Raw genomic sequence first — 20,014 nt, forward strand, 5'->3', positions numbered from 1 at the left:
TCAAAACAAGACTTTTCCTTCATTGTCTCAGAGACTTTGTTCTAGTGACATAATGCTAACACTAAAACCACATGCTTCTTAAAGATGGTTAGCTATTACTGTGTACTGGAGTCTATTTGCATCACCAATTTCTATCTTCTTTTGCTGAAAATACCACTCACTTAAGACCCTTACAGGAAAGCGAATTAGCAATTGCAAACAAATGCATACACGTGTGGACGACAGTCACTGTGTGTACACTTTATTCACCACAGACACTAAGATGCTCGAGTAAATGCTGGAGAAAGGCCTTTTAATAACTGATGCGAAGCGGAACCCTGGGCATGTGCTCGCTCCCCCCACCCCCCCTTCAGCATGCAGCTATCGTCACATGGGCTGATCAAGAGTCACAGTCGAGTTTCATGAGTCTGTCTCCTGTAGCAGAAACAATTTCACCGAGTGCACGCAACTATGGCAGAGTATCACCATTCTCGGCGACCAGGTTGGTACATCTACACCATAGTAAACATTAAAATCTGAGTCCGTAAAGCATTGTTAAATCACACAAACCAGGATTTCGTTTTAAATGTATTTATGAAATCTGCTGCTGAGTCCAAGCATGTAGGACACACGACCACCTGATGAAGCTGGATATGGAAGGCCTTCAGTAGGTCCAATGGCGGAGTCTTTCACTCGTCCCAAGTATCTCCATATTTGTTTACTTTGACTAGGAAAAAGCACAGATAACTGATGATTGCAAAGTCAGACATCACTTTAACTCTGTTATGATGATGAGAAAGAAGCTGGGTGAATCGCACTGGGTGAAGAGCGTCTGAGAGCCAACTATAAAGGGGCTGACTACAAATGCCCTATTATCAAACTACATAATAGGACGACCCCCATTCAATGGTGAGAAAGCTGACTAGTAACTTGCCCAAGGTGTAAGACTTAACAAGAACTGAGATTTGAAGACCTGGTTTAAGTCCAAGGCCTGAGTGTTTGCATTTCCAAATTTATACAAATGAGCATGTGGTATATACCAAAACACAGTTAGTTACCAAGAAGTTACTTAAAACCAACCAATGAACTAGACATCTGCTATTCATGAACAGTAGAGCGGTAGAGTAATCAGTCCCGCTGCCTATCAGCTGTCAAATGACAAGGAGAAACCATTTCCCGTATCCTGGCACTTATACTTCTGGCATTTTCAGACTCACTCCTGTCTTCTGTTGGCAGTGCTGATGGAGGCCAGGCCCCAGGCAGCTGGGAAAGCGCCCCGAGTGAGCTACACTCAGCCCTGTCTCCTGACTCCTTAGCTTCCCTTCTCCAGAGCTTCCCTCTGTACATTAACGCCTACGGCAAAGGCTCAGGTAATTCTAACGATGTAGGGATGCAGCGGCCCGCTGTAGGCTCTCCTCAGTCTAGGAAGTCAGTCCATCACCCCAGTGTTCTAACAGTTTGCCCTGATCTTTATAACCATATGGCATTTTTCTAGCACACTGTGATCTGTGGTAATATTGCTGTTAATATGTGCTATTTTCATTTCCAGTGAGATAAAAACTAATATAAACAATCCAACTGAAGCTCAATGTTTGTTTTGTTTTGTTTTTTTTGAGACAACAGAGCTGCTTCTCTGCAACAGCCCTGGAACTCACCCTATAAACCAGGCCGGTTCCAAACTCAAGAGCTCTACCTGCCTCTGCCTCTGCCTCTGCCTCTGCCTCCCAGTGCTGGGACTAACAGCATGAACCACCACAACCCAGATTAAAGCTCAAAGCATTAAAACTTTCAGTCTATACTGGACCAATGTCCAAATTTCTACCTAGATTTAAGAAAATTTTAGAAAAATAAAAATCACAATTTCCTAACAGGTCTTTTCTTTAATTTGTATTATAAAGCACAGAGAAAATTGTTTTCTTCTAGAAGGAGAAAGCTGTTTTCCTGTGTCTTATTACTATGCTATGGAACTGCATTTAAGAATGCCCACTGAAAGTCCACATGCCAGACGGAGCGGATGCCAAAAGTACACCAGAGCCCTCCCCAGCCTGTTAAACTAGAACATGAGTAAAAAGAATAAAACAGCACAATAGCTCCTCCCCGACAACGAGTGCACACGTAGGCTGAGAGAAAAGAAGCACGAGGGCAGGCAGATCTGTGCCCTGCAGTGTAAGTCGGGCCTACACTGAGCCAGCCTGCCAGCCAGTACAATAGGTGCACTCATACAGTGATATGTGCTCCAGGCCACATATCTATTCCAAAGGTACAGAATTTACAATAAAATTATGACGCCTCGAGGCTGTAAAGCACTTGTAAAGTGAAACTATCAGCAGCTAGAAACTGCACTGGATCTAGAGCACTGAGGACTGCTATGCGTTTTTGCATGTTTACTGTGCATGGTCTTTAAGGAGGCATTAAGACTTGTTCCTGCCTGTGATAGTTTATTTACCCACTACATACTTATTACCTTCTTGTGCTATATATAGAAATCAGGGCCCTGTACACTTCAAACCACTTTATCAACTTTTAAATAAGCACTTGGAAAAACACAGCCCAGTTCCTGACATTCTTTAGAAGTCTTAAAATTCTAAACAAAAATGGATATAAAACTTGGTTAAAAAGTCTTTCTTGGGGCTGGGGATTTAGCTCAGTGGTAGAGCGCTTACCTAGGAAGCGCAAGGCCCTGGGTTCGGTCCCCAGCTCCGAAAAAAAGAACCAAAAAAAAAAAAAAAAAAAAAAGTCTTTCTTTAGCTAAAAAAAGTGCCAAAGTTTTACTTTTTTAACATATTGCTGTCCAAAAAAAATTAAATTATAACATAAAGTTTATTAATTATAGAGAAACAGTAAAACTCCTCCCCTGAAAATGCCGTAAAAGCTTGCCTCTAAGGTGCATAACTCTTTTAGTTACACAAACATACAAGGAAAGCATCTCATTACTCAAGTATGACTCCACAGTTTTGCCCCAAGCATCATTAGTGGTCAGTTATCAGCCTCGGGTCTCTAAACCTGATTAGGCAGTAGACACACGATCACGAGGGAAAAGGTCTCAGTTCCCAAGGTGATGCTCTGTAAGGGAAAGCACTGTACTAGAGAGCTGCTTCCCTGTTTTGTGTCTTACTGTCTAGGTTCTGTTTTCTTGCAGAAAACATCCTTTGAAATACGTTAAAGTGGGAGAGATGGTAACTATGAGATAAGTAACTTTAAAAATTATTAGTTGGCAGAGGTGGCATAGGCATTTCATCCCAGCACTCAAGAGGCAGAGACAGGCAGATCCCTGAGTTTGAGGTCAGGCTGCTCTACAGAGTGAGTTCTAGGACAGTCATGGCTACATGGAGAAAATTGCTTTTTTTTGTTTTTTTTTTGTTTTTTTTTTTTTTTGGTTCTTTTTTTCGGAGCTGGGGACCAAACCCAGGGCCTTGCGCTTCCTAGGCAAGCGCTCTACCACTGAGCTAAATCCCCAACCCCGAGAAAATTGTTTGTTATTACTTATGTCAAATGTGTGTGTTACATCATGTCAGAGTTCAACTTTCTGAAGTTGGTTCTTTCTCCCCCTCATCTGTCAGATCCCCAGGGACTAAGCCTACTGAGGCATCTCGCCCACTCTTAAGAGACTATTCTTTTAAAGGTAAATTATTTTGGTAATAATCTTGAAGAGTTAGGCATATTAACATAATAACGTCGAAAACTACAACTCCAGCCTCCGACCTGAAGTGTCAGAGTAGACTGGGCTGCCGTACCTTCTTTTTGGGGCCCTCTTTCCTGCATAGGCCTGACTGAGGGGTCAGTCTTGTGTGACAGGGTTACTCCATATGACTCTCTGTTCTTATTCCTTAACTCCTCATATGTAACACTTTTCCTTTTGGGACTGTCTTCAAGGTTGGGATCAGGTCCTAAAACAACAAACAGTTAATAAGTGGTGCTAAGAAGTGGATGAATCTAAAGCGACTAATCTTGAAATGTCTTTTACCTAAAACTGAAACAGAAAGATATATAAGATCAAACGACCACTGCCATTCCAAAGGTACTAGAGGCTTCTTCCAAGAGAACTGCAGAAGTAAGATCCCTCCTCCCTTCTAAAATTTAAGATTGATATCAAAATTTTTATAAACTTAGCCACGGCCAGAAAAAGAATAGCAATTATAAGATCTAAAGTATGGCTTTAACCTACTAAATGCTGCAGTCATTATACCATGTATAAAGGTAGCAACTGAACAAAAATTGACAGTAAGTCATATTAATAATTCTATGGGTACATACAACTTAAAAAGTTTTTTTTACAGATGTTTATGATATTTGAACAAAAATACTTAAAATAACTACTTCATGGTATGAAGCAACTTTAAACAGAACAGGCATGGTTCCACCAGTCTGGCTCACAATACTGAGGTGAAAGAAAGGCCAACTCTAGTCACTTGTTCTTGTCCCTACCAAAGAAAGTTAATGTGGAGCAGCATCAGAAACAACAAAGTGGACTCCCTGCAATTACTGAGAGGCCCACTCTGCAACACAGTTTAAGTATATAAACAGCAAAAGGGCCATACAAACATTTCAAAAGCATAACTGATGAGAACATCATCGACTGTCCTACTCAAGTTCATACACCACACAAAAAGTACTTTCCAGCAAGGTTCACAAACTGGTCATGTTATTTTAGTAATATACGAACTAAATTTTGAATCAATTTTTACAAATGGTATTAATTTAAAACTCCAGAGAATAATCAGTATCTTTCAAGAATTAAGTAGCATTTTCAACTCTAATCTTTTATTTTGGTAAAGTATACTTTATCAATATAAAACCAGATTTCAAATTGCTAGATAAGAAGAAAAATAATGTTACATTAATTTAGGAATGACCTTACACCCATTTTAAACATTTGAATTGCGTTAGTGGTAAGCAGTCAGTGAACTCATTTCCTGCCCAACAGCTATCTTTAAAGTCATAAGGTAATCATGAAACTTTCAGGACCGCTGGGTCTGCACCCTCACTTTATGAGCCATTGGCACAAAGTCCTTGGGCAAATCACTAAGCTTCTCTGAATCCTGTTTTCTCCAACTGTGAAGTAATTAGAATACATAATCTCTAGAATTCCTTCCAGGTCTAACTTTTTCTTATGCAAAAAAAGAAAAACACATGATTCTGATGTTCTGTGATGAAAAGAAAGCATAAACCACACATAAGCTGGGCAGAGAGTTACATTTTCTCCATGTGTACAGCTGACTGAAAGTACTCCGGCAGTGTACTGGGAACAGACTTTACAGCTTTGTGCAAGTTATTAAGACCTGGAAGGAATAAGAAAGTGTGTAACAGCAGTACCTAAACTAACCAACTACCTATGGCAATTTTGCTAATAGGTATGGCAGAATGCCTTCTACTTGAAAATATCACTAAGTCTTTAGATCCTTGAAAAAGATCTAACAAGTGGGTAAACAAGTCTCCAGCCACAGTAGGTGTTCTGGAAGGGACAGCAGCATCTGGGCAGACAAGGGGGCTGCAGGGATCCACATGGGCAGCAGTGGTGAGTGCTAAGTTTGATCTGGAGGGGAGGATGACAGCACATACACACAAATCCCACAACTGGACAGATGGATAGCTGTCGCAGAGGGCATCAGTCACATAAATATGTATCTTTCTTGTTGGTGGGTTAAAACCTGCTTTTACATGGAAAAACTTACAACACAAGATTTTGCTGATGAAAATGGTAGGAAGGCTGCACATCACTGAAACAAAAGAACTGGTGCATGCCTAAAATACAGGAAGAATGGGTCTGCACTGGACTGGGGGATGAAACACAGGTGAAAGACTAGGATTGCCCTCATAGAAAGATGGTGGCTCAACTCTGCCTGTTCCTGGAATGTACTTGCTATCTTTGACCCAAAACAGAAGAACAAGGAGGTTCTCTTGGCATGAAGGTATTCATCAGCGTTCTCCTGAGCTAAGCCTTCCATCTTTTCTGCAGCAGCCCCCAGCATCCAAACACTGTCAAGGAAATCTTCAGTGACAGGACTCGGCATTGCCGCATCCAAACCAAGAGTCAAAAGCATGCTCAGCTGTGCTAATGAGCATCGGAAACCCAGCCACCAGGGCACCAGAGAAGACACCTTTACACCTCATTTAGTTCTAATTGGCTTAGACAGCCATACACTTTATGTTCGGACACCCAGGTTGGCACCGTCTGAAACACCCCTCAACCCACCATCAGGTTCTCTTTTCCCACTGCACCCTCGCCTGCCTCTAACCTGTATGCAGGTTCAATCTAGATTAGAAAAGCCAAAACAAAGCCAAAACCCTAACTGTTGCTAAAGTAGCCTTCAAAATTATTTTCTATGTGTACTCTACAAAGTTCTACAATTTCTTTTTCAAGCTGAGTTAAGATGTCATAAACTTTAGAAAAATATTATCATATATTATATCCCCACGCAGAAGGTCAGGACAGGAAAGAATAAGTAAACATACCAAGTTTTACAACAAAATATAGGAAAAAATCATTTTAAGTAAAGTAAATAAAGGCCCTATAATGTGTCCCAGTCCTAACTTCTAGTTGTTTTGGGTTTTTAAGATAAAGAACTCCCTACTTTTCACTGTAGAATAGAATGAAAGGAGGGAATCTAATATTTCTAACTGTCTACTAGCACTGTGCCCAATTACCTCATCAAAGCCCAACAGTTCTCTGAGAAGAATTTCCATCTCCATTCAAGATGCAAATATAAATTATTTGATGACTACTTAAAAGAGCAGAGGAAATTTTAAACAATTAAATCCTGACCTTAATCTAAAATTTTTATCTCACGTTTGTGCTCTGAACTTAGTGTTTACATAAACTTTGCAATGGATTTTGAAGTGGATTTTCTCACCTGACAACAATTCTGTAAAGCAGATATAACTTTTACAATTTTAGACAGGAAACAGGAAGTCTTTAAGACTGACCTATCAAATATATAACCTACACCTTCCCGAAGCCTCTGCTGCCCACAGGCTGAGTCTTCACTTCTTCGCTGGACCTCTATGTTTGTGAACATTTTTAGTCACTGGGACAATCTGTAACTTTCCCATCTACTTCTGTAGCCTATGACAAACTGAGTTTCTCATGGACAAGAAGCAGGCCTTGCCTATTTTTGTCCTTCCATACCTAGCAGGAGTGTTGGATGAATGAAGGAACCAATGGAAAGAACAAACATGCTGGTCAGGCTGATGGATGAAGTTAGGCTGACAGCAGACAGTAGCAGAGGTGAGATCCAGCAGAAAAGAGCATCAAATAAAGTGTATACATACGTTGGACCATAAAATGCTGAAATTCATTCAAGAGAAGTTTCTACCTTGGGCAATATGGTCAGTAATACCAGTGGGAGTGGATTCATTCATAGAAGCACTAAATGGAATTGGCTCGTAACGAGGAAGCGTCTCCTTTTCTATGTTGTCTGCTGCTGGAGATGTCCCAAAGGAGGACTGACCACTCACATTTGAGTCATATTTAGGCTTTTGAGTATAGTGCCTGGAAAAGAATTTCATAATGTAAGAATGAAGGGTCACTGCCTTTATTAAGGTATAAAAATAAGTTATGAATTTCTAAAATACCCAGAACTTTTCAGTTATTTATAAGCAGTTGAATAAAGTTTGTTTCTGTTATAAAAGCCGTCAAGTCATGTCCTGACCCACTTAGGCACCTTAAACATTGTCTCTAAGTAAACAGGATGAGGCCTGTGGTACTCCAGCCCTGAGGAGGCCCACTCAGGAATATCCTGGGTTGGAGATCAGATTGGGCTATAGTGTAACTGCCTCAGAAGTAAACAGTCATTCCATTAAGGGAAATAGAAAACCATATATTCAATTTTCTAAATATCTAAGTTCCAATGTATGTACTAAAAGATCTTACAAAGAAAACCCTCCTTCAGATGAGGTTTCATACACATGTCTGTGCTGTGCATTAATGCGGAGGTCCTGTCCATAGATGTAGTCCATAGAACCCATGCCCGGCTGAGGCAGACACAGGTGTTAATCGTTCTCATGGCATGTATACTGTTTCCAGCGTGATGTAACTCATCAGTCGGCTTAGTAAGCTCACCTACACATGGACTACATTTTCACAACATAAAATCCAAACCGTAATCTGAAGAAAGTCAGGAATGGGCTATACATTGCTTTACTAAATTTAGAATTCTGAAAAAACACACATTGTCTGTTTGCTTGCTTGCTTTTTGGGGGGGCAGCAGGTGGGAGAGGGGTGTCTTACTATGTAGCCCTGGCTATCCTAGAACTCACTTTGTAGTCCAGGCTGGCCATGAACTCACATAGATCAACTGATTCTGCCTCTAAAGTGCTGGGATTAACGGCATGTACCACTCCACCTACCTTTGGGACTCTGAAATTGCTAACATTACAGTGTTTAGTTCTGGCAACAAGACAGAGATGGAGCCCAGGCTGGTCCTACTTAACTCTCCTGCTTTAACTATCCAAGCGGGGTGGGCTGCAGAAACCACCCCACTGTTATTTTTTCCCGGGCGCCTTCTTGTAGTTGTTTTGATTTAAAGATTTAACTTTAACTTAACATAACAAAATCACATGGTAGCACGTTTGGGTAAGAGGGTAAAATATGAAATGTAGGAAATAGTATTACTAAGCACTATTACACTATTTTACTGGTGTAAACTTTGCTTTAGAAACAATTTTACAAATACTTAATTCTATATTGTATCTCTTCAGGGTCACCCAGACGCTTCAGACTTCACAGTCATGTTTTAAGGTAGCTCACAACTAGCACCCAGGACCGTCCATCCCTCTGCACTGGACATGAAGCCGACTTAGTTTTTACTCTATTTAAAGTTGTAAACAACCTTGAACCTTCAGGTTCTGCTTTTCCTTTATCTGATGGCTTTGTAAATGACAAAATAAGCAAAAACCCCAAAATATCTTTATCAGCACCAGCTCACTTTTGAAATATATACTTGAGAATTAACTATGGTTCTTGGTATAAGAAAGTCAAAACAAACAAATGTACTATGAGCTTCAGGAAAATCAAATAGACATTTTCTGCTAAGCTTATTTTCCTAATAAGCAATAAAAGAGAAAAGTGGCTATTAATTGAGCTAGACTGGCAAAATCTGGTAACTTGAAAGAAGTCCAAAATGCAATAAACCAAAAGTGCTTGCCAAATTGATCTTTTAAAATCCTTTGTTCTTGTACATGTCCTAAAAGCAGCCAAATCTTGTTCCACTTTTTAGAGCAACACACCTCCACACTAGAGAAAATGGCGACAGGCAGTGTTTCAAGCCTTGTGTTCTGACAGAGCTGTTTCTTAAAAAGCAGAGTCGGTAGGTGAAGGTGTGAGCTGACTTACCCAGGTGGCAAAGAGCGCCGCAACTCGCCTGACCGCAGTGCTTCTCCAAGGGGAGAATTTTCAAGCTTCTTGAACTTTTCTTGGCAAGTTTTCACATAAGAAAGCTTTCCAGCAAAGTATCCCACGATACAAGCAACTTATTTGTAAAACACAAATAAAAAATTATGTCACTGAATGGGCCTTTTCAGACAAATTTTTTTTTCCTGGAACAGCATTTTTTGAAAAGTACGTTTCTAAGTATCTCTTAGGTTTTAGAAATACCAAGATTACCTAAAAGCATGATTATAAACATGCTTTACCTCAAATTCATAGAGAAAGTCTATGGTTATAATTCACTTTCTCCAAAGTCAGTCACTCCAAGTAAAATGGCTGTAACATGAACCAATCCTAATAGACTTCCTTATAGACACAAACAAGGCAGAGAGATGGATAAGCAACTGAAATTGGTTCTAGCCTTGTGATATTTGGGCAATTTCTTTCATTATAAAATGGAAGTCCCAACAATTTCATAAGATTGCCTTTACAAACAAAACTCTGTACAATGAGCTCATTAAAATGATTACAAAGCCTAACCACGTAAATACAGCATCACATCATGTGCGCTTCCAATACACAAAAGAAGTTACACCGAGAGACACATGAAGAGCTTCACGTGCATTTTCAAAAGAATAGTTTTTCTGTTACTTGCACAATAAAATATAAGATTAAAGAAGAAATGCCAATTCTAGAAATAATTGAGTAGCTGAATATAAATGCAACTTTCTTTTACTATAAACAGACCAAGAATTTATTTTCAAGTACTGTGTTTAAAGTAATGTCAAACGAAGTTAGTTTATATTGTAAAAGGCGGAAACCTTGAACCAACACAGGGCTTTTTATGCTGACATTAAAACTGTCAAGCAGTACATTTAATGAAAATTTTTATTTGATTTGACAGCATATAAACATGTAATAAATTACTCAAAATATCTTGTCTAAATTTAATCATTTGTAGGAAAAACACAGCATTGTTCATACTTACATATAAGTTTAGGAATGGAACCATATTTTGGATGACTTGACAGTATTCCTAAAAAAGAATTAAGTATTTCTGAGTAATGTTGTTAGAGAAGGAAAAATCATTTTCAATTACTGAAAACAACAAGTATCAACAGTAACTCCTCTTTGTGAATTCAGTGTCAACAGAAATTTTTCTAAATGTCAAAGCACTATAGACTACTAAAATAGGTAAATAAAGAATGACCACTTGACATAGTCAAGAGACTAAACTTGTTATCTACCAAGATCAACAAGAGTCTTAAAAAGTTTGATTAATTATAGGACTAAAATCATCCAAGACCAGGAAGCACTCTAGTCATACACATAAAACAGCTCTACGTTGAATTGAGAAAACTGACCAAGGAATGAATACTGAATATGACAAATTACACCACACTCAATAGGTAAAATGTTAAATACCATGAAGGCAATTCTCCAAAAATTCAGCTATAAACTCAAGATTTGACTTAAAATAAAAACATTTGCTTATTCCAAAAACTGTATGGAGACACAAAAAAGCCAAGGCAACATTGAAGAATAATAAACTATTATTAGGGACCAAGATGATAGTGTATGTAGCTCAGGGACAGAGCAAGGCCTTGAGTTCAATTTTCAGCTCCCCTTACAAAAAATTGTGCATAGGATACAAACCAAAAGCCAAAACAAGACTCCAAAGGATACCAGACTTTTGTAAGTAGAGGCCATGACAGTCTGGCAATTCACCAAGTAAATTTAACGAGCAACTCTGCTGCCGCACCACTGAGGTATTAATACTCAGCCTAACCGAATCCCAGAGATGCACACTGTACTACTCAAGCTAACAAATGTAGCCCCTTTGGGGAGTATTAAAAAGATTATTATGGGCTAGGGACATAGCTCAGTTGGTAAAGTGTACATTGCTTGCCTGCCTAGACTACCTACTTAAATTCTGGGACAGGGAGATAACCTGTGGAGGTGTGTGAGGAAGGACAGACAGGGTCGTACCTGCATGCACACAGACAGGTAAAGCTGTATTACTAGCCAGGTTCCTGAATTTCTAAATTTTATTAAAGACCGAGTCCTTGGCCTATGCAAGATCTTCTGGAACTGTAGTTACAAATAATTGTCAACCACTGTGTTGGTTTGAATAAGAATGGCCCTCATAGTCTCATGTGTTTGAATGCTTGGCCCATAGATAGTGGCACTATTATTAGGAGGCATGACCTTGTTGGAGGAAGTGTGTCACTGTGGAGGTGGGCTTAGAGGTCTTATGTCCTCAAGTTAGGCCTAATGTGGAGTCTCCTGCTGCTGCCTAGAGAGCAAAGCTCCTCAGCTCCTTCTCCAGCCCCTCATCTGCCTGCATGCCGCCATGATGATAAAGGACTAAGGCTCTGAGACTGTAAGCCAGCCCCCATTAAATGTTTTCTTCTTAGTTCTTAACCCAACTACTACACGGGTACTTGGAATAGAAACTGAATCCTCTGCAAGAACATGAACACTCTTACCTGCTAAGCCATCTCTCCAGGTCCTCTAAATATGTTTTGAATGCTAACTCATCCTTACCTATGCCCCAAGATGAGAAGACAAAGCCAGTACAGGGAACTGTAAGTTTTTAAGCCAGTGCCTATGAATCACCTTAAATTTGTGAAACAGACTGCAATATTGACTCAGTATGATTAGTATGGACCCAGAAACTGTATTTCTAACAATCTCTAAGATGTGACACTGTTCAGTTAGCCCGGGTTTGCTGTTTTCCTTGCAAACTAGCCACAAGGGTTGGTTGGTTGGTTTTTAGTGTATGCCTGTGTGAGAAACTGAGGCGGGTACAGAAACTAAACTTGGGTCCTCTGGAAGAGTGTCAAGTGCTCTTAACCACTGAGCCATCCCTCAGCAACAAATGCTAAGGCACTCTTCTGCTTGCGTGGGCTTTCTGTTCTTGAGGCAGGCGGGGTCTCAAGTAGCCCAGGATGGCCTTAACTTCTGACCCTCCTGCTTCTACTTCCCAAGTGCTGTCCGTGATTACAGACACAGTCAATCACACTCAGTTTTTTTACACAGTGCCAGGGTTCAAACTCAGGGCTTCCTGCACATAGGCAGGCACTGTAACAATTCAAACATGTCCAATGACATCAAAATATCAAATCAGTATAATGCACTGAGTGGGTCTCGGTAGAGCAGGTTATTCTGATACTGTATAAATCTATCAGTAATCATGGTCAGTAAGACTTTTCTCATCTAAAGCTCAGGAGAATAAGATAAAGGAAGATACCCAAATGCTAAGTGGGTGTGAGTTCAAACACTCACCTTTACTGATTAGTCCTTGAGTAATCAACATACTTGTAGCAGCCAACGGCACAGCTATAGGCAGAAAAAGAACTTGTCAATAGCAAAAAAAAAAAAAAGGCAAGACTGTTTTGAGTATCCTAAGAGATAAGCCAGTGTCAGTGTCAAGAAACCATTGGGATGAAGATTCACTAACCGAGACTGCTATAGCTGCACCATGCATACAAAGCAAAAATAAAGGAGTATTTTCAGAAAACATTTCAAAATATTAAACAATGTAATTCAAGAAACCATCTAGGGAGCTGCAAAGATGGCTCAGTGGTTAAGAGCACTGACTGCTCTTCCAGAGGTCCTGAGTTCAATTCCCAGAACCACATGGTGGCTCACAACCATCTGTAATGAGATCTGATGCCCTCTTCTGATGTGTCTGAAGACAGCAACAGAGTACCCAAATAAATAAAGTAAATAACTCTCAAAAACAAAAGAAAAGAAAGAAGCCATCTATATTTAAGTTCCAATAGCAATTCATTAAAATAATCAACTTCAACAAGTAAAATGACTAGAAGTCCCATCTGAAGCAACAGGGAAAGGACTGCTTGAGAAACAACAGCACAGGAAGCGCCACTCAGAACTACAGGATAACCAAAGCCCAGTCTACATGGCTCGAGTGGGCTATCTCATATACCTTTTACTGTCACATCCTTATCAGGGAGCTCCCAGTAGTATCGTTTACAAATTACGTTAGTTATTTAAAACCTTACTCACTTAAATCCATAAACTTGAATCAGCATTAAGTCTCACAACCTGCCAAAATATGCCTAATATCAGATGCTAAGACTCCATATTACACTATGTACACCAAGATATAAAATATATTTGACCATGTGATTAACGTGGTAGCTGGAAAATATCATGTATTTTAAATATTCCCTAGAACCATGTGAAAATATACAAAAGCTGCCTATTTCTGCAATGATGGGAGGTGACCCTTGGCTCACTAGCATGGCGAGCAGCTACATCTGCTGACTGACCAGGAGACAGTTCCCAGACTGAGAGTAAATCTTCCTAACTAAAACGTCTCATCTATTTGTACAGCCAGAGTCTATACTGAAAACCTACTTTCCATCTGGGAGTCTAGACCTTCAGTACTAGACAAGCTAAGGGCGTCCATGTGATCAGTCCCCAATAAAAACCCCGATTCTGGGTCTCTAAGGAACATACACGATAGAATCTGAGATCTAAGTGTCCAGCTTCCTTGAACTCCACCAATGCTCCTTTAATTAATTTTGCTTTTTGTATTTTAATTGTAAATTATTTTTAATTCGAATAACTACACGCACCAGGTGAATGGTACACTTTATAAAGCATCAGAGAATAACTTGTCTCTCCGCCAACTACACAACTGCTGTCTTTTTTTTAAAAAAAATTTATTTTTGTTTATTTCATATATGTGAGTACACTGTTGCTGTCTGTTCAGACACACCAGAAGGGGACATCTGACCCCATTACAGATGGTTGTGAGCCACCATGTGGTTGCTGGGAATTGAACTCAGGACCTCTGGAAGAGCAGTCAGTGCTCTTAACCACTGAGCCATCTCTCCGGCCCACAACTGCTATCTTAAGGCAAAAGCACTTCAGGACAAAACATTAAAAGCATGAACTTTTTCTAATAAAATGTTACTTATGGACACAAAATATTAATTCCAGTAGTTTGCATACATATGCAATCAAATAGACCTTTTTCTTCCAACCATTTTAAATATGTAAAGGTCATGGTGGTCCACACATAAACTTCTAGTAGGCACAGGTGAAATGATCACATATTCAAGGCTAGCCTGGTCTGGTTCCCTTGGGAGACTGGTTATTTGCTTGATTTCTTTCTTTCTTTCTTTCTTTCTTTCTTTCTTTTCTTTTCTTTTCTTTTCTTTTCTTTTCTTTTTTTTTTGGATCTTTTTGTAATTCCTCTACCACTGTCCTGGTATTAGAGACCAAACCCAGGGCCTCATAATGTCTAAGGCCTGATGTGTCTACATACCAAGTTCCAGGCCAGCCAGGTCTACAATAGACAAGACAACAGCAACAACAAAATTCTGATCTTAGGGTTGGTAGTCAGAAAGCGAAATTGTAGTGAGTAACTCCTCACTACAATGAAAGGCAACAAAGGCAGCACTAGTTATGACAGTCATTAAATGTAAGAGTTAAAACCCAACCAAGTCTGGTTCAGACACCTGACTTCAAAGCACAATGACTGTGTAACACAAGTAGACACATTTAATACCTCTAAACCTTAGTCCTTTCATCTCTAAAGTGAGGGTACTTAACAACTCTACTAAATTATTTTCATGCTATTTTGCTACTGACAAAATTGCTATTCAATTTCCTGAATCTCTATTAGTAATAACCACACTATCCCAAAAGTGTCCCGATGTAGTCTATAATAAGTTATAACTTCAAACGTGAACTTAAGTCAAGTTTGTAAGTGAAAGTTTTGGATGGAATTATGCTAATTAGAAAAATGATGAACCAGGGCTGAGAGATGGTTCAGTGGTAAAGTGCATGAATTGCAAACCCCAGGATCTGAGTTCTGATCCCTAATATTTATTTAAGGAGTCAGGGCTGGGCACCCCAGTACTGAGAGGCAGAGACAGGCAGATCCTGAGGGCTCACTGGCTGGCCAATTTAGCCAAATGGTGGAACTCCAGGTTCAGTGAAAAAACCTGTCTCAAAAATTAAGACGGAGCCAGGTGGTGGGGCAAGCCTTTAATCCCAGCACTCGGGAGGCAGAGGCAGGAGGGTCTCTGTAAGTTGAGGCCAGCCTAGTCTACAGATCGAGTTTCAGGACAGCCAGGGCTACAGAGAGAAACCATTTCTCACCGCCCGTTTTTCTCTATGCCTGTGCACATACACAGATACCACAAAAACACCCATGCATATTCTTTAAAGTCCTTAGCAGGAAAACTCACATCTGAACCAGAAGCACTCTTCATGGCACTCTGCAAAGAGCCTCCACTCTTCTTCTGTTGGAATGTAGCCGCCCCCTATGTCTTTTAGAAAAAAATTGGAAGTCATTTTCTTAAAAGCCTGAAAAGTTAGCTTTGTCTACTAGTAACAAAAACATTAAAAAAATAATAATAAAACCATGAGACAACTGGCTTGTCACTTTTTAAAAATCAATTTTGATTTCCTACAAAATTTATTCTTACTACCTGCTAGTCAGACAGGCTGGACACGGTGCTAAATGAAAATATGTAAAATGAACCCCCACCCTTGTTCAGATGATAAGAAATTTGGAGACTGTAACAAGAGAACATTTAAGCTCTGTGTATGACTATAAGGATATCACACCTATAAAACCAGCCCAATTTCTACCGTTACTCAATTACTCAAGCAATTAAAATTTCTCTACACAGAAAGGGTTACCAACTGTAAATACTTAATATGATAGTCACCAGGAATTGGTCTTGACACTTGTGCATTCGGCTCCCGAAAATCTGCCCTCCCATTCATAGTTCCTGTATCAGAAACATTTATAACCAAATATTACAAAGTATCAGTATAAATATACATAACCGGTCTATCTGTAAATTAATAAATATTTACTTAACATTAAACACTCTTAAATTAATCTTATTTTACATGCACGGTGTTCTGCTTGCATGCCACAGATATGCCTGGTGCCTGAGGAGATCGAATGGCACGGGATCCCCATGACCTGGAGTTGCAGATGGTTGTGACACTGTGATAGGACATGTGGGTACTGGGAACAGAAGCCAGGTACTCGGGAAGAGCCAGTGCTCCTAACTGCTGAATTCTTTCTTCAGGCCCTGACCTTTACATTTCAACTACATAAGAAAATAACCGAATGAAAAAGGGTCATAAACATATTATTTGAACTAATTATTCACATTCGCCCCTTTAATAGAAAAGCGGGTATATAAAAACAACAGGCAAAATTTCCCTTCCAAGGCTAGGTTATTTCACATTATTTTGTACCTTGATTAAAAAACAAAACAAAACAAAAAACCACAACTATGTCCAAATGATTGGGGAAAAAACCCTCAAGTCACTTCTAGGTTTCCAATGAAAACAAAAGTACATTGTCTCTCATAACTCAGCAGTCAAAAATAATGACGTCACATTCTCTGCAGGTAGCTACTCTAACGGCAAAGTCTTCCAAACTTTCCCTACCAGGCCAAATAATCTTCAAATAACTTAAATAAATAAAAATTTAAAACCCCAGAGCAATCCAAGATCATGTATTGATATTCATCCATCTTCCTCTGAACTTAGACGTCAGCATTTCAGATAAGGAGGATTTCTTCGTTAAAACACATTGCCGCATGAATTACACGCTGCCGACAGCAAAGCATCTTTCTGTAATTCGTTTAGTGACTAAAATCATCACCTACTGCATACCTAGATCCCTTAGAGAAAAAGGTTTCGTAAAAGGTAAACTGAACTCTGGGTAGATAAAGCACTCAGAGGAAGCTTCTTAAACTGCAAAACCCTACTGGAAAAAAATTAAACCTCATCGTCCCCAAGGAGGCTGGAGGGCAGTGCGACCTGTCTGAACACTACAGCTCAAAGCTAGTAATTACAAAGGACAAGGCTCAAGAGAAGCTGGGGCCGTAGACCCCAGCACTCCTGCCCAGCACCTGCCACCCCACCTCGGCCACCGCGGCTTTCCCCACCCCTCCATGCAGGTCCCGGGTGCGAGTCACCGGCCGTGCAGCCGAGCCAAGGCCCGCAGTGCGACCGGACACCTCCAGGCAGGAAAATGGCGGCTGCGGGCGAGTGTGGGAGACTGGCAGAAAGCTGAAACTGGCTGCGCCATCACACCTACCTCACGAAGGAGGCGGCAACGCGGGGAGCAAGACCCGGGGTACAGGCCAGGAGAGGACCCCAAAGACAGGCACGGAGGACAACGCGGGAAACGGGGAGGGGAAAGAGGGCAGCTTCAAAGGGCTCGCCAAGATGTCACCTAGACACAAGCGCCAGCAGACCGAGACCCGGAAGCAGTACCATCGACAGGAAATGATGTTAGACAGCTCTGGGGCACTGCCGCTGGGCAGTCTCTCAATACTCGTGTGTCGGCCACGCCCCGTCCAATTAGTTCCGCCTCCTTTCACGCCCCACGCCCCTCCTCCCAGCCACGGCGCTCCAGAGCTGCACTGCGGCTGCGCGAGTTATGGCCTGCCCCTCCGCTCACCCTTAGGTTCGATGCTCTTGTGACATACTCCTATGACTGACTGTTCAAAAACATTTTGGAACCCCCTCCATCCTCGAGTCCCCTCCTTATCCCATGACTTTCCTTGGACTTGCCTAATTTTAAGCTCTACATAAATTATCGTATGCTTTAAGCCTCTAGGCTAGGTAGTGAATTTTAAGCGTGAACGCGTAGTTAACTGTCAGAACCTCCAGTCTAGTGTCTGATTGATTCTAAAACCGGAGTCAGGATACACTCCAACGCGGAGACTCAGAATTTACTCATCTGAATAACAGAAATAATGTGAAAACTATGAAAGTTTTGGATTAAAACAAGTCTGAAAAGGAGTTTAGGCTCTCTTTCAGACTGTATTAACAGCAAACTATATTTTAACGCTAGGAGACCAGCTTTTCATATCAGAGATCAGGCTGCCACTCCTTACACTGATCCTAGGCACGTTTATTGAGTGCGTATGCTGAACCAATTACTGAAAGTTTATCGTTGATACCCTCTGAACAGCGATAGCCCACCCTAGTTCTGAACTCCTATAGTCGTCAGATTTCTCACCATTCCTTATTTCATACTTTTTTCCCCACTGGCTCTACAGCGTCCACAAACTTGTCTGTACACATATGTAATAGAGAAAGTCATGTAAAGCATGAATTCAGAGTCATGGCTAGGCCTCTATGCTTCTTGAACCCCACACTAATGAGGAACACCCTGTTTTGTTTGCATTCAACTGTCCGTTGTACTGTCCAGACCAGGACCAGGCACAGAGTTGTAGATTGCACTGTTTGCAAACCCTGTGCTTGTACCACTTCCTTTGTGAAACCTGAACTGCACCAGATAGTCCTGTTCCTCGGTGTTCATGAACTTCTAGCACCGAATGGTAGCTCTGGCTATTGTGGTATTTTGTTGTCACCGTTTCTTTCTCTCACTGAGGTCATATTGAACAGCTTTACAAGTATTTGTACTCTCACATGTTCTAAGACAATCGGTATAAATGTTCGTTTTCCTGTGGTGAGTTATTCTGAGTCTAGGACCTTCGAAGTTTCTTTTTTCCCCTCAAGGTATGTTGATGTTACCACATCCAAGATGCTTTCCTCCCTGCCCAATTAAAGTGACACTCTAGTCACCTTGTGTGTTGTCTTGCTTTTTCTTTTCATAGCATTTTCTGTGACCTAAAACAATTATTTGTGTGTCCTGTCTCTATCTTTCCCCACCCCCTCACAGAAATAAAAGGTCCGTGAAAGAAAAGAACCATACTTTTCTAGCATCAAATTGATTCTCATATAGTATAAAGTCAACAATATTAAATCCTTTAATGAATATGTTGGGTATATTTTTATAATATAAAAACATATAAAAGGAAATTAGAAGACAGAAGTCCAATATTTCCATGCCTTCAGCCTATAGTAAAATTTGAATGTTCTCTTTCCTGCAGAGGGAGAAAAGAAAGAAAGGAATCAGCAGTCATTCTGAGTAAGCTTTATGCTAATGAAGAATCTATTTTTTTTATTTGCCCTACTAATAACACTAGTCTCCCAGAATCCAGATTTATTCTATTCTTTATGTTTTCTCGGGAGGATCGAATGTACGATCCCTGTACACTGTTAGGAATGTGTTCTCTTGTCCACAAGTTTTCCAGCCACTAGGCAATCAATATTGCTCTTTCGTTTTTGTTGTTGTCTTGTTGTGCTTTGTTTTGCTTTGCTTGGTTTTGGCTTGGTTAAAGATTCGGGGAGCTAAAGGATACAACGGAAAAATCCAAACACAACTCAGGCGAGCTCCAAAGTCTTCCTGGAAGCCGATGCCCATTTAATGGAGAAAGGCTATAGGATATGTTAACTGTCTTAGACACCATGAATGTGGAGATCACCAGAAGTCATGCTTCTTAGGTTAAGTTGAAGCAATACCGATGTGGACCTCTGTGCGTGAAAGCCTTGGATTCCATCCTTGAGACCACAGCAGCTGTGGTGTACCCATTGGAGACCCTCATAAGATCGTTTTCACAGACACTCCCCCCATAAGTGGCAAGATCTCAGAGGCATATCCTTTCCTCAAAGATGATACGTAACTGGGTGTATATGCTTGGGACAAAAACGTATTATTACGAGGCATGGCTGGCAAGCTGCCCATGATTTTGAAACTTAAATGAAGCTCATTAATTCACCAAGCTAGACTTGGTGGAATTATTT

General features: G+C 40.5%; 1 protein-coding gene across 3 annotated transcripts; it reads right to left on the bottom strand.

The window, feature by feature from the left end:
• Positions 1-225: 225 nt before the first annotated feature.
• Ociad1 (OCIA domain containing 1) lies at positions 226-17,775 on the bottom strand. 3 transcript variants are annotated; one of them, NM_001013874.1, is made up of 9 exons: positions 17,454-17,609; positions 16,060-16,122; positions 15,574-15,654; positions 12,632-12,685; positions 10,332-10,379; positions 9,311-9,446; positions 7,293-7,468; positions 3,714-3,866; positions 226-706 (listed from the first exon to the last, which is right to left on the bottom strand). In NM_001013874.1, the coding sequence occupies exons 2-9, from the start codon at positions 16,115-16,117 to the stop codon at positions 669-671; spliced, it is 744 nt and encodes a 247-aa protein (NP_001013896.1). In that variant the 5' UTR covers positions 16,118-16,122; positions 17,454-17,609; the 3' UTR covers positions 226-668. The 3 variants fall into 3 exon arrangements, with proteins under 3 accessions (NP_001013896.1, XP_038947625.1, XP_038947628.1); XM_039091697.2 differs by lacking the exon at positions 3,714-3,866 and having other exon boundaries at positions 17,454-17,775; XM_039091700.2 differs by lacking the exon at positions 226-706 and having other exon boundaries at positions 3,718-3,866; positions 7,249-7,468; positions 17,454-17,775.
• Between the last annotated feature and the right edge of the window lie 2,239 nt (positions 17,776-20,014).

This window comes from Rattus norvegicus, chromosome 14 (genome assembly GCF_036323735.1).
Source record: "Rattus norvegicus strain BN/NHsdMcwi chromosome 14, GRCr8, whole genome shotgun sequence".
Classification (NCBI taxonomy): domain Eukaryota; kingdom Metazoa; phylum Chordata; class Mammalia; order Rodentia; family Muridae; genus Rattus; species Rattus norvegicus.